Source organism: Anolis sagrei, chromosome 1, assembly GCF_037176765.1.
Source record: "Anolis sagrei isolate rAnoSag1 chromosome 1, rAnoSag1.mat, whole genome shotgun sequence".
NCBI lineage: Eukaryota > Metazoa > Chordata > Lepidosauria > Squamata > Dactyloidae > Anolis > Anolis sagrei.
The window spans coordinates 41708213-41721403 of NC_090021.1; the positions used below are offsets into that span (position 1 = coordinate 41708213).

The 13191-nt window shown below is 42.5% G+C and overlaps 1 protein-coding gene across 1 annotated transcript in view; it reads left to right on the forward strand.

The window, feature by feature from the left end:
* Window positions 1-281: 281 nt before the first annotated feature.
* Window positions 282-13191, forward strand: part of ALK (ALK receptor tyrosine kinase) — a 759925-nt gene continuing 747015 nt past the window's right edge. The window contains exon 1 of the mRNA XM_060754129.2: window positions 282-1582. Coding sequence (XP_060610112.2) covers window positions 931-1582 — 652 coding nt within the window. The 5' untranslated portion in view covers window positions 282-930. The remainder of the gene's footprint in view (window positions 1583-13191) is intronic.

Consider the following 13191-nt stretch of genomic DNA (forward strand, 5'->3'; position numbering starts at 1 on the left):
GAGGGAGAGAAGGACAGAGCACGAGAGGGAGGGATTGACAGAGAGGGTTGAGGAAGGCAGGCAGAGATTGAGAGAGAGAGAGAGAGAGAGAGAGAGAGAGAGAACGCACGAGCGCGCGGGCAGAAGGAGCCTGGCCGCGTTTTCTCAATGGTCTCCCCTCCTTCTCCCGCACAGCAAGCCCAGCTCGTCCGCCCCGCCTCCCAGGGCTAATTTGCATAATAAATCCCCCTCCGAAACGGCCATTGGCTGCCGGGAGCCGCGCTCGCGCGTGATGTCAGCGCTCCCCGGGTAAGGCTCGGCGCGTGGCGGGTAGTTGGAGCCTGTGGGAAAAAATCCCCGCCGACGGACGGACGGAAGGAAGGAGAGAAGGAGGGACGGAGGCAGGCAGGCAGGCGCTGGGGCTGAAGAGCCCGGCAAGTGCGCCGCCCAGAAAGAACCGGAGTCCGTAGCAATAGCAGCGGTGGCTGTGGCTGCAACAACTCCGGCGCTTCCTTTTTCTCCCCCTCTCCTTTTCACTGACCAGACTTGGAAAGGAGGCGGATAGGACTCCGCACCTGCCTGAGGCGTTTTTGGCAGGCGGATGAGGGAGAGGCAATTGGAGGGGGGCGCCTTTCCCGCCAAAAGAGAAGAGGCAACAAGGGAGAGAAGGAGAGAGAGGGGAAGCTCCGTCGGAAGAGGGCAAAAAAGGCGCCTCTTCGCTCCAGCTCTCTCAGGGTTTGGGAAAGAGGGCTTCCTGAGGAAACGCCGGACTCTCCAGAAGGGAGGAAGTGGCCCTGTTTGGAGTGGAGTGGGGATCACACCGTGCTCAATTCTGAGGGGCGAGCGGAGCACGAAGAGGCGGCGGGACCTTCGCGCCTGAAAACAGCGATGCAGGCGAAGCAGGCAGAGGAGTAGCCCGTCCCTCCCTTCGGCCTCGACGTGGATCCCGCCATGCCTCCATCCCAAGCCCTTTGGAAGGTCCTCCTCCTCCTCGTCGTCCTCTTCGAAGCAGGGATTTCGTCCTCCTCCTCTTCGTCCTCGTCCTCCTCCTCGTCGCCCACTTTCTCCCGCCTGCAGCGCAAGAGCTTAGCCATGGACTTCATCGTGCCGTCGCTCTTCCGGACCTACCTGCGGGAGCTCGTGCTGGGCGGCGAGGGAGGCTTCACAGCGCGCTGCAGCCTCGTCCTCGACTGCCCGCCGCTCCTCCGCGCCGCCAGCGCCTGGCTGCCCCGAAGCGGAGCGCCCGCCGAGGCCTTGGGGACTGGCAGGACCCGGGCGCCGTCCAAGGTGCTGAAAGGCGGCGGCGGAGGAGGAGGAGGAGGCGGAGGGGGCTCCTCGGCGGTGAGGAAGCTCCGCCGCGCCAAGCAGCTGGTGCTGGAAGTCGGGGAAGGGCACCTGCGCGACGGATGCGCCCAGCGGGAGGGCAGCCAGCTCCGGTTCGCGCTCAGCGAGGAGTTCCACTGGTGGCTCCGCTCCGGGGAAGGCAGGCTCCGGATCCGGCTCATGCCCGAGAGGAGGGCCTCCTTCCAGGGCAGGGAGGGGCGCCTCTCCGCCGCCATCCGCGCCGCCCAGCCCCGACTCTTCCTCCACGTGGTCGCCCCCGGTGAGTCCCTCCAGACTGCCCTCCCCGCCCTCGGGCTGCCTTGCGGCGCTGGGGATCCCAACAGGGACCCTCCAGCCTTTCTATTCCAGAGTCCCATCAGGGGGCTCGAGCTACACTGCCATGTAATGCAGCTTCAGAATGCAGATGGACTGGAGTATGAGTCTACACCAGGCATGGGCCAACTTGGGCCCTCCCTCCAGGTGTTTTGGACTTCAACTCCCACCATTCCTAACAGCCTCAGGCCCCTTCCTCGCTTAAGTGGCTGAGGGGGAAAAAGGAAGGGGCCTGAAGCTGTTAGGAATGGTGGGAGTTGAAGTCCAAAGCACCTGGAGGGAGGGCCCAAGTTGGCCCATGCCCGGGTTAAACCAACACTTGATACTGAGGTATAAATAAATTGTAATGTATTGGGACACTATACTGTATATGTTCAAGTATAAGCAGGGCCTCCCCAGTTGATCTTAATCTCCAAGATGGTTCATACAGGGAGATACCTCTGGACAGGTAAGCTGGGTCAGAGCCATTTATATTTGAGTAGATACGTGAGTATAAGACAATAAGCCAAGGCATCTAATTTTACCACAAAAAACTGCAAAAACTTGTTGACTCGAGTATAAGCTGAGGGTGGGAAATGCAACAGCTAATGGTAAATTTTAAAAGAAAAATAGATACCAATTAACTGAGGCACCAGGAGGGTAACTGTTTTTGTATATTTACATAAAAATGTAATTTAAGATAAGAGTGTCCAACTCTGATCAATTATTCTAATCTTCTTCAATGTAAGTGTGCTTACGTATGCTTCCAGTTATCACCATAGCTTATTTTGACTATACATGTTGAGGGAAATGCTGTGTGTATATGAATAAGGAAAAGTGGGAAAGACTGGCACTGTGAGAGGAGAGAAAGGTGCAGGTTGCACTGAGAGAGAAGGAGGGGAAGGTGTGTGCTGCGTGAGAGAGTTGGAGAGGAAGGAGAGCTGGGTTGCTATGTGGAGAGATGAGGGTCCTGGCAGGAAGACGTGGGACTGAAAGACACCCTTTTTTCAGCCCCACAACTTCCCGCCAGGACCCTCAGCTGAGTATAAACTGAGGGGGACTTTTTCAGCCTAAAAAAAGGGCTGAAAAACTAGGCTTATACTCTAATATATACAGTATAGCTCATGAAAACCTTTCATTTATGCTTTTTTTTAAAAAAATGTCTTATTGGTTCCCTCACATAGACTCAGAGGGCCCTCATTACGTTCATGCAACACATCTACACTTTGCAGTCAACACACCAATATGTCATGACTCCCAATTTGGAAAGCTCTGACCCATCAGGAAGAGTCAGGTGAGGTGAGGGCTCTCAGTGCATCCATTTAAGGGAGACATATACTTCATCCATTTAAGGCAGTTTCAACCCAGTAGTAAAGCCTTTAAACCCCTAAAAGGCTCAGGTCCAGACAATTTGGCAAACCGCATCTCCCACTACAGACCAACTTGGATATGCTGAGGTCATTGGAGGAGGCCCTGCTCTCAGTCCCACCCCCATCCCAAGTGCAGCTGGTGGGAACGAGAGAAAGGGCCTTCTCTGTGGCTGCCCCCCATCTCTGTAACTCCCTTCCTAAGAAATTAAAGATGGCCCCCTCTTTTCCCACCTTTAAGAAACAGCTGAAGACATACTTCCACTGACTGGCTTACATGGAGGAGGAGGAATAGATGGCAATACTGCCATTATACCTCTGATTAGTAGTGGCTATCCATATCCATGCCCTGTTAGCCCCACTAGCTCAATAGACATCTTGAGCAATGCTAATTCTTATCTGCCCCCAAGGAATTCTGTTGGCTCTGGAAAATTGATAATTCTGCTCAATGTTTTGTTCCATGTCTGATATAATAGGTTGCATTTTTCATTTAACATTAGTTGTTAAGTTACATTTTGTTTTTATATGTTGTGTTGTTAATATTTTATGATTGGAATCTGCCTTGAGTCCCTTTGGGGAAGATAGGGTGGAATATAAATAAAGTGGCTGGACACAGGAAATCCTGGAATCAGTTTGAGGTCCTGATGATGATGACACAACCCACAGAGTGCTGAGGGCACACTTGTGGGTTTTTGTTATCTAACCACTGCCATTTGGAACTAGCTTTGAACTGTTGTACATAGTCAGTGTAGATGGGACCTTTGGCTATACTGGGGTGAAGTTTCTCTGATCTCACATATCGCAGGAACCTCCCCAAAGTATCTTGTTAGTGAATTATAAGACTGCACCACTTTTAGATGATATCAATCATACAGATTCCTCCTGGAAGAGTTTTTAAACTGCTTTGAAAAAAAATCACGCAGAAGGTTAAAACAGAGTCCTGTCGGAAAGGGGTGTGCCTTGGAACAGTTAATTATTGAGAACTACTTTCCTCTTCCAGTGATATTTATTGAAATTTCCTCTTCTCCTCCAACACCTAGTCCTTGCAGTGTTCATTGTAAATTAATATACTGCAGGTCTGTAAGCAAGAGGCTGCTGCAGTCCAGGAACTTTAGTCCGGATGTAGTTACTTCTGGGTGAGCAAAGGATGATTTCATCTAAGAAGTTGTTCTTTCCCTCTTTAGAAAATTGAAACTATTATAGTTGCTCAAAATGAAGAAAGTACTTTCTTTGGAGCAACATAGTGGACTTGTGTTGACATACTATGTTAACTCATCCACTTCAAGGGATTTGTAAATTTTATCTTTGGAGGTAAAAAAATAGTAACTGCATTGTCTCTCTAGGTCAGTGGTAGGAAGTGTGTAGTCTCCCAGGTGTCCCATGATCCTTTCAACTGAATATGTTGAATAGAGCTTCTGGAAATTGGAGATCAGCAGCATCTGGAGAACTGAAAGATTCCCATTCATAGTCTAGTTCACTGACTATTGGCCTTATCTTTAGACACCTAAAAGAAGACCCACTGAGTTCAGTGGGAATTTACACTATTAAATACGTGAGATACAAAGAAACAAGTCACATTTAAAGGAATGCTTTAAATAGGGAAAAAACAAGGTTTTGAATCTGATGTTAAAAGTGCATTAAATGATATGTTTATTGGAATAACAATGTTATGAAAAAATTGTATGTGCTTTTGCATTACCCTTTCAGAAAGAATTTCACAAAGTTGATGATTTGTAAACACTATGTTTTAGCTGTGATCAAGATGCTACTTAATGGTTTAGATTCTCTAAGGTCCCATATAAGTCTACAGTTGCTAAATCTGTCAAATGATAATGACTACTCAATGGCAAGTCATTTTAATTTCATATTCCTTCCATCAAGTTTACTGTTGAAAAACAGTTTCTTACAGTTTCAGTGCAGGTATATTTAACACAAGTTTGAATCTAGATGAGGCATGGGTAAACTTTGGCTCTCCAGGTGTTTTGGACTCCCACTCTGACAATTCCTAACAGCCTACTGGCTGTTAGGAATTGTGGAAGTTGAAGTCCAAAACACCTGGAAGGGCGAAGCTTGCCCATGCCTGATCTAGACATTTCCATGGACTGGATAAACAAAGCCCCCAAAGTCATTGATAACTCCATATTTAAAATGTGTGATACCTGCATTGAATGAAGTAGTTAATGATTGTCCCTATCTTTACTTTGCTAGCATGCAGACTTTACAGTGTGGACAACTATATGTGAAGATACAATGAAGTACAGCCAGCTTTCATGTTCCTAATCTGAAGCATTAACATTTACATTAATATTGTCTCATTAATATAAAGCAGAAAGATACAAGTATTGAGGCTGAATAGTATATCAGACTTCATGACTCAGTCTACTAATGCCAGATCAGTTCTGGCCTTCTTTTGGCTATTTTAGAGTAAGCACTGCAGTGCATAGAAAGTACACTGTTATGTGGAAGCTGAATAATATGGTAAAAGTTTTTAATATTTATTGCATAAGTAGGCATGCAGAAATAATGAACATTGCCTAAGAAGAGAGAGAAGAGTGCAGACAGGGAAATTCTTTAACATTGTGCTTTAATACCTTTTCTATTCTTAGGGATCTGCTTCCATATTTTAAGGCATCAATGGCCAACTGGCAGCCTTAAAGCTCTATCTTTCCCATCCTCCATTTCTTCCAGGCTCACATCAATTCTCATGCCTGAATGGAAGCAATGCTAAAGGCTGTTGCATGAGGTTTTCTGCCTTTGATTTTGAAGTGCACTCTTGTTTTGTATGGGGAGGTGGGAACATTTGTTAAGATTGTTTACTTAAGAGTGGGAACCTTTCATGGATGAGTTGTTCATTGGGCAACTCATCCATGCTATCTACTGCTCTGAGGCCAAGAAGGATCTGTCCTTCCTGAATGAAAGTGCTTCTATTAGTTATATTGACAAAACTCCAATTATGCTAGTAAAAGTGTAGAATGATGCTTCTAAGACTTTTCAGGAACCTCACAAGTTTCTATAATGCCCCCCCCCCCAAAAAAAAAAAAACCCCAAGAAAATTGTACTGACTGGTAGTTCAACTGTTTGGGTATTATTTTTAAATATTGGGATTTATTGCTGCAAAAACAGCTTTGCTGGGCCATTTATAAGCTCAGATCTGAACTTTGACCACACCTGGTTTTGTATAATTACCATAAAAGATAACTGAATCAATCTTGTATGTCTTTTTTCCATTTTCGTGCCCCATTATGAACTTCCTAATCAAGATTTCACCCCCACCTCCTCCTAGCATAGCTATAATCTGTATTCGATCTGTCTGTTTTAAATAATGTCTCATAATTTACTTTATAATGTGTCATAAGGGTATAAGTCAGTGGTTATTAACCAGAAACCTGCACACTGAAGTATCAGTAACCCCATACTTAGTGACCTTAAATAAACCTTTCAAGAGAGCCAGAACCTAAAACAGTTGAAAATCAAAATTGTATACAGCTTCCGTTTTATATTGACAGCCATGAACTTTGAAATTTCAGGAAATCTTTCAGTAGACACATCCTCAATTGAAAGCAGTCTAACAACAACAACATAGGGCACATATCTTATATTCAGATTTTTTTTAACCCTAGCAGAAGATGTCCAATGGACTAAAGAGAATATCTATAGATCTTCTCTCTTTTCCAGAATATGATTTTCAGAGAAATGTTAGAAGGCCAGAGGTTCTTCTTACTACTTGATTGTAGATTCAACTCTGTCTGTGGGTCAACCACTTCCACTAATTGAATTATTGGATTCAAGTTTATCTACGAGTTTTTGTGTGTGTGCATGAGAGATTGTGAAGGAGTAATAGAACTCTGTGTATTTCTAGACCTTCTGTCACTACTTCCTTGATAGTTAGGTTTGCTTTATTGTTAAGCATAACTAATACCCAGTTTTCAAGGCATATCTAATCAATGATCTCTTGATACTGCCATTCATAGGCAGCAGCTTATCTTCACAAAAGGTTTCACGATTGTTAATTTCACCCAAGCTGTTGTAGAAATGGCAGCATTAAGGTCTTCCCACAAAGACAACCAAGCAGTTTTTCCACTGTTCAAGTTAATTGCAAACATGTTGCAAACAATGCAGATCCAAGATCAACAATGCAAAGCCTTTATACACTATTTGATGAACAGTAGGGTTTTCCTCATTCCATTTTTAGTGAGTAGTTCACAACTGGCACAAGTGGCATTATATAATGAATTTGTTATTTTTTGTGTATTTTTGGGTTGCAAAGTTGTTCTTCATGTCAAATACAGTTAAAATATTGATGGTTTGGGAATTGCAGCTGAACTCTGCCTTGTATTTGAATAAGGAAGAAGTTCCAGTAAATGTCCTCATCGTCTTAATTGTCGCATGCACGCACACTGAAAAATGCATAGCTGAAATCCATTATTTTCTTATTTTACAAACAGTTCTTCTATGAAGAATGGTCTTCAGTTGCACAAACTGTGTTTAAGCAGATAGAAAAGAGTGTAAGAAAAATGATCTAAAATGTTGGCTACAGATGCTTTGAGGAAGTTTCTTTTGAAAATGGCAACGTATGCACTTAGATGGCATGCCTACTCAGTGGGAGGCAAGGGGAGTCTAGACTGGCATTCTTAACCTTTGTAGTTGTGACATTTTGAAAGATCTTCAAAAAATGTGTTGTAACATTCACAGTTTGAGAAAGGCAAGGGCTAACTACAGTAGATTCAATGAACCAATGAAACATATAAATGTTGACATACAAAGTACCCAATGTTTCAATGAGACTAACAATTGGATTTCAATCCATAACTTTCATTGCTTTGAATGCTGACATTATGGAAGTGAGAAGAAATACCTGAGGCTGGAACATCTGCTTCAATAAAGTTTCAGTTTCTACTTTTACTGGGGACAGTGTCATTCTTGGATGATAGAGAAGCAAACCAATTCCATGTCCTTTACCACACAAATAGTTTGATGTGAGTCCCATGTTTCACACAGGCATCAAGTTGAGCATTCCTTATGCAGAATTCTGGAATACAAAATACTCCAAAATCTAAAATAGTCTACAAATGACACCTTTGCTTTCTGGCAATGCAATGTGAACAAATTTTGTGTAATGCAGTGGTTCTCAACCTGTGGGTCACCAGGTGTTTTGGCCTACAACTCCCAGAAATCTCAGCCAGTTTACCAGCTGTTAGGATTTTTAGGAGTTTGAGGGCAAAACATCTGGGGACCCACAGGTTGAGAACCACTGGTCTAATGTGTAAAATTAATACTAATATTATGTATGACATTACCCCCAGGCTATGTCTATAAGGTGTATGTTAAGGCTTGGGTCTCATCAGTAATGTATCTCATTATGTATAGGCAAGTCTTCCAGAATCTGGGAATAATCTGAAATAAAGAATACTTCTAGTTCAAAGCAGTTTGGACAAGGGATATTCACTCTGTAATGTTAAATTCACCCAATCTCTCCATTACTCAAGCACCCAAATGCTACTTTTTATTTTCATTTTTTTTAACGGAAAGATAGAACATTTGTGTGAATAATGTGTCATTAACATGAAAAGGAAATATGATCTATTCAATGGTGGTAAAGAAGTGGTCTTGTGCTCTGTTTTACAAAGTGGAAGCATAAGATGGATTTTCCTTGCCAAGGAAGGCCGCAGTGAATGTATGAGTTGGGTCATAAACTCCAGACACAAGGAAATCTCCTGGGCATGTTTTCATGTGCAACTTCAAACAAATGTGTTGGGCTATTTCAGTAATGGATGGATGATAACAGAAAAGTAATTTCATGTGGTGATAAATTTGTTACCTACATATCCAAAGGAGTATGTCTGAGCATGTGTATAAAAGCACAGACAGGGCAGCACATTCTGGTGATGACTCAGAAAATCATGACCATTTGATGCATGAGCAAGATTGAGAAGTTCAACAGTTTCTAATAGCAATACATAATATATCCACTTGAGACATGAGGATGCATTTTTGCCCAATCTATAGCACATATGTGGACTAATACTAATTTAGCATTGGTTTACATTTGAAGCTGTTCAGGTGCTGTGAGCTTGTAATTGCATTCTTGTTAGAATTATTGCCAGCTCATGCTTTAAAAGCTCTTGAATGTTTCTCTGAAGGTCTCCATCACTCCAGCTTTTTATTCACAGTAATGCTTCTTATGCGTACAGATCAAGAACAGCAAGGCTGCTTCAGATTTTAAGTAGCCTAGACCCTCATCACTGAAGTGACTTGTAAATACACTCCAAATGCCTATATACTGTTGTAGATGGATTAGTTGCATGAGTGCACAGACCATCCATGGCAACATCTTGGATAGCTGGGTTGTACAGTTTAGTATAAAACCAGTAGTACTAGATGTAGTACTTGCTAATAAGAGATGGTTGTTTTTTTTTCTTTAATAATGCCCCAAACAGTTAACTGGTTTGCACTGACCCTATAGTCCCCACTATTCTATTGTCTTAAATATTGGAAACTGACAAAGAGATGGGCATGACAGTTGATTTATGGAATGAGAATGCATAGATAGTTCACCTGATACACACTGTTTATTAAATTGGAATTTTAGTCAGATTCCTTGCCTCCCATCCCAAAAGAAAAGCATCCAAACCAGACCTTGTGTTAGATCATTCTGGCTTAATGCAGCAATTCTCAGAATGTCTGCTTCCCAACTGATCCTGCTGTTTGCTTTTCATGCTGCCTCCATATATTCCAGATGTGTGGTCTTTATCCTCTGCTACTGAAAACAGAATGTAGCTCATTTCTGCTTTAACCCCATGCCTCTATACTCCTGGTTTTATTGTGAACTTAAGCTTTAAAAAGATTCTTACTCATTCTTTCTTCTTTCCATTCTTTTCTGTTGTGCACTCCATAAAACCCCAAGAAACTCCTTTTCAACCCTAGTCTTGCCGCCTTTAAATAGCTATCAGCAGGTACCCAAACAGTCCTATTCTTCATCTCCCTTTTGCAAGATAACTAGAGTTTGCATTTCCAGGAACTACGGTACTGACAATCTGGCAAAGAAGCCATGGTTCTGAGAGATTTTTATCTGGCCACAATTCTTCATTTGCCAGGTGCACTGTCTGTGCAGCTGATACATCACCAATACTCTCTGCCAGCTATCACTTTGCTTCCTCCACCATCCATCATCTTGCCCTTCTGGATTGTTGGCATGGCTCCCTATATGTAGTATCTGAGCATTTCATTGTTGGTTTCTATTGATTTAAATTATAGCAAAGATGAGGACTGTTTAACCAGTTGTACCTCCTACCACTATTCACCACAGGCTTTGCTGACTACAACTAATGGGAATCCTAGTTCAGTACCATTTGGAGGGCTATTAGAGGAAGCTGTTTAAGAATCTCTGTTTAATTGCTTTGGCAACGGTATAGCCTCAAGACTTTATGTTCAGTAATACTCTTCTAGGCCACAAGACACATGGCATTCGATGCAGAGAAGCTGCCAAAATGGTTGCAACATAACAAGTAGAAGCATCTATACCATGAGATGGAGAATACTAGAATTACTACATGAATCTCTCCCATCATGTGTTGAAACCCCCATACCCTAACATGTATTTACCAGAATGATTGTAGAAATTCTTAACTTGAGGCAGGAGATACAAATGGTAAACTGCTATACTGATCAAGGCAGAGCTCAGATTCTGTAGGTTGGTTTTGATGATATTCTTACAGCAAATATTAACAGTATTGTGGCGGTACATTGCTGTGACTGCTTAATATTATTCTATATGGTTCATAGTAACATTAATTGATAGTAACATTAATGAGTGAAAATGATATTAAAGGAGGAGGGTGTTTGTTACAAATTACATTTATCTAGTGTCTTCCCTAGGCCTTTTAATACATGTTAGAGGCACTTGTAATGGGAAAAAATCTTATTTTATGCCATTCTGATATTAAATCTAAGATGCCTCCCAAAAGCAATGGAAAAATAATGAAAAACAACATATAACAAATAACACCCTCTGTGAACTCTAACAAGGGATAGAAATGAACTATTTTGGGAGAAAAGGTATGTTTCCAAGCTTTTACCTCTTTATGGTTTCTAGGCGTACTAGGTTTATGAGAAAAAAGTGTATAAAAACTTTCTTGCACCTAGGGCTTATTAACAAACTATACATTTTAATGTTTCTAATACCTATTTATCTGACACAACTTCTCCTAAGGAATCTTAGAAACTATGGTTTTATGAAATTACTAAGAATTCTTCATTTGAGCCTCTTCACCTGCCCAAAGTACTACAATCCCCATCACTCTCAAAATAAAAGGAAGGATTAATACGAGGATGAGTCCAAACTTTTTCCCCCATCTCACAAAAAAACATTATGAATGAACATATAATAGCAGAAGTTGCTACAGATCATAACCTGAACTATCCTATACACAGAACTATTGTTCAATATAGTCGCCATCAATGTGTACATATTTGTGCCATCGTTTAACTCAGGCATCAAAACCATTTTGGAAAAATTCAGGGTTTACTTTGTGACCCATGATTTCAAAGCTGTTTTAATGTCATTCAAGTCATTGAATCTGAAACCATGTAGGTTGTCTGAGGTCACACTTGCTGTTGTCTATTAAAGTGTCTCCATAAACATTCTTCAATAGATTATGGATTTCATTAGGTGCACAACCTTCTTTTGCCAGAAATTCAGTGATGACTCTTTATTTTAGCTTCAGATTCATGGTTCTAATCAGTCAATTGGAAAAAGAAAAGACTATATCAGTAGAATAAGGTTACCTCTATCATATCATACATAGATAGTAGGCCTGGGTAACAACGCAAAAATTTGGTTTTGTAATTGTTTTGTAATTGGGGTGTTTTTTTGTTTCGTTATTTAAAATAATTACAAAATTTTCCCCCAAAAAAGTTCGGTATTTACGAAATTTCGTAAATATTTACAAAACATTTTGTAAAGATGGCGCCCTTTTTTTTCAATATTTTAAAAATATTTTTTTAATTTAATTATTAATTTAGTAGAATAGGGAGGAGAAATTAAAATTATTATTATTAAATTTAAATTATTATTAAGGAGGGAAGGCAGGCACTCACTCTGGCGGGCCCTCTCGCTCGCTCGCCGCTCGCTCGCCCCTCTCGCTCGCCGCTTGTGGGGTTCAGAACGCTCTTTGATTGCAGGTGAACCATAAATCCCCGTAACTAAAACTCCCAAATGTCAAGGTCTATTTCCCGCAAACTCCATCTGTGTTCATATTTGGGTGTATATTGAGTGCTTTTGCCAAGTGTGGTCCAGATCCATCATTGTTTGAGTCCCTCTCGCTCTCCGCTCGCCCGCCCCTCTCGCTCTCCGCTCACTCGCCCCTCTCGCTCTCCGCTCACCCGCCCCTCTCGCTCTCCGCTCGCCCGCCCCTCTCGCTCTCCGCTCACTCGCCCCTCTCGCTCTCCGCTCACTCGCCCCTCTCGCTCTCCGCTCACTCGCCCCTCTCGCTCTCCGCTCACTCGCCCCTCTCGCTCTCCGCTCACTCGCCCCTCTCGCTCTCCGCTCACTCGCCCCTCTCGCTCTCCGCTCACTCTGGATGTAGGTGAACTACAACTCCCAAACTCAAGGTCAATGCCCACCAAACCCTTCCAGTGTGTTCTGTTGGTCATGGAAGTCCTGTATGCCATGTTTGGTTCAATTCCATCATTGGTGGAGTTCAGAATGCTCTTTGATTGTAGGTGAACTGTAAATCCCAGCAACTACAACTCCCAAATGTCAAGGTCTATTTCCCTTAAACTCCATCTGTGTTCATATTTGGGCATATGGAATATTTGTGTCAAGTTTGGTCCAGATCCATCATTGTTTGAGTCCACAGTGCTCTCTGGATGTGGGTGAACTATAATTCTCAAGGTCAATGTCCACCAAACCCTTCCAGTTTTTTCTGTTGGTCAAGGGAGAACTGTGTGCCAAGTTTGGTTCAATTTCATCGTTGGAGTTCAGAATGTTCTTTGATTGTAGGTGAACTATAAATCCCAGCAACTACAACTCCCAAATGGCAAAATCAATTTTTTTTTGAGTGAAGGACATAAATTGGGTTGTTAGGTGTATTGTGTCCAAATTTGGTGTCAATTCGTCCAGTGGGTTTTGAGTTCTGTTAATCCCACAAACGAACATTACATTTTTATTTATATAGATTATTATTATTATTACTGGAATGGTCTGTTGAGT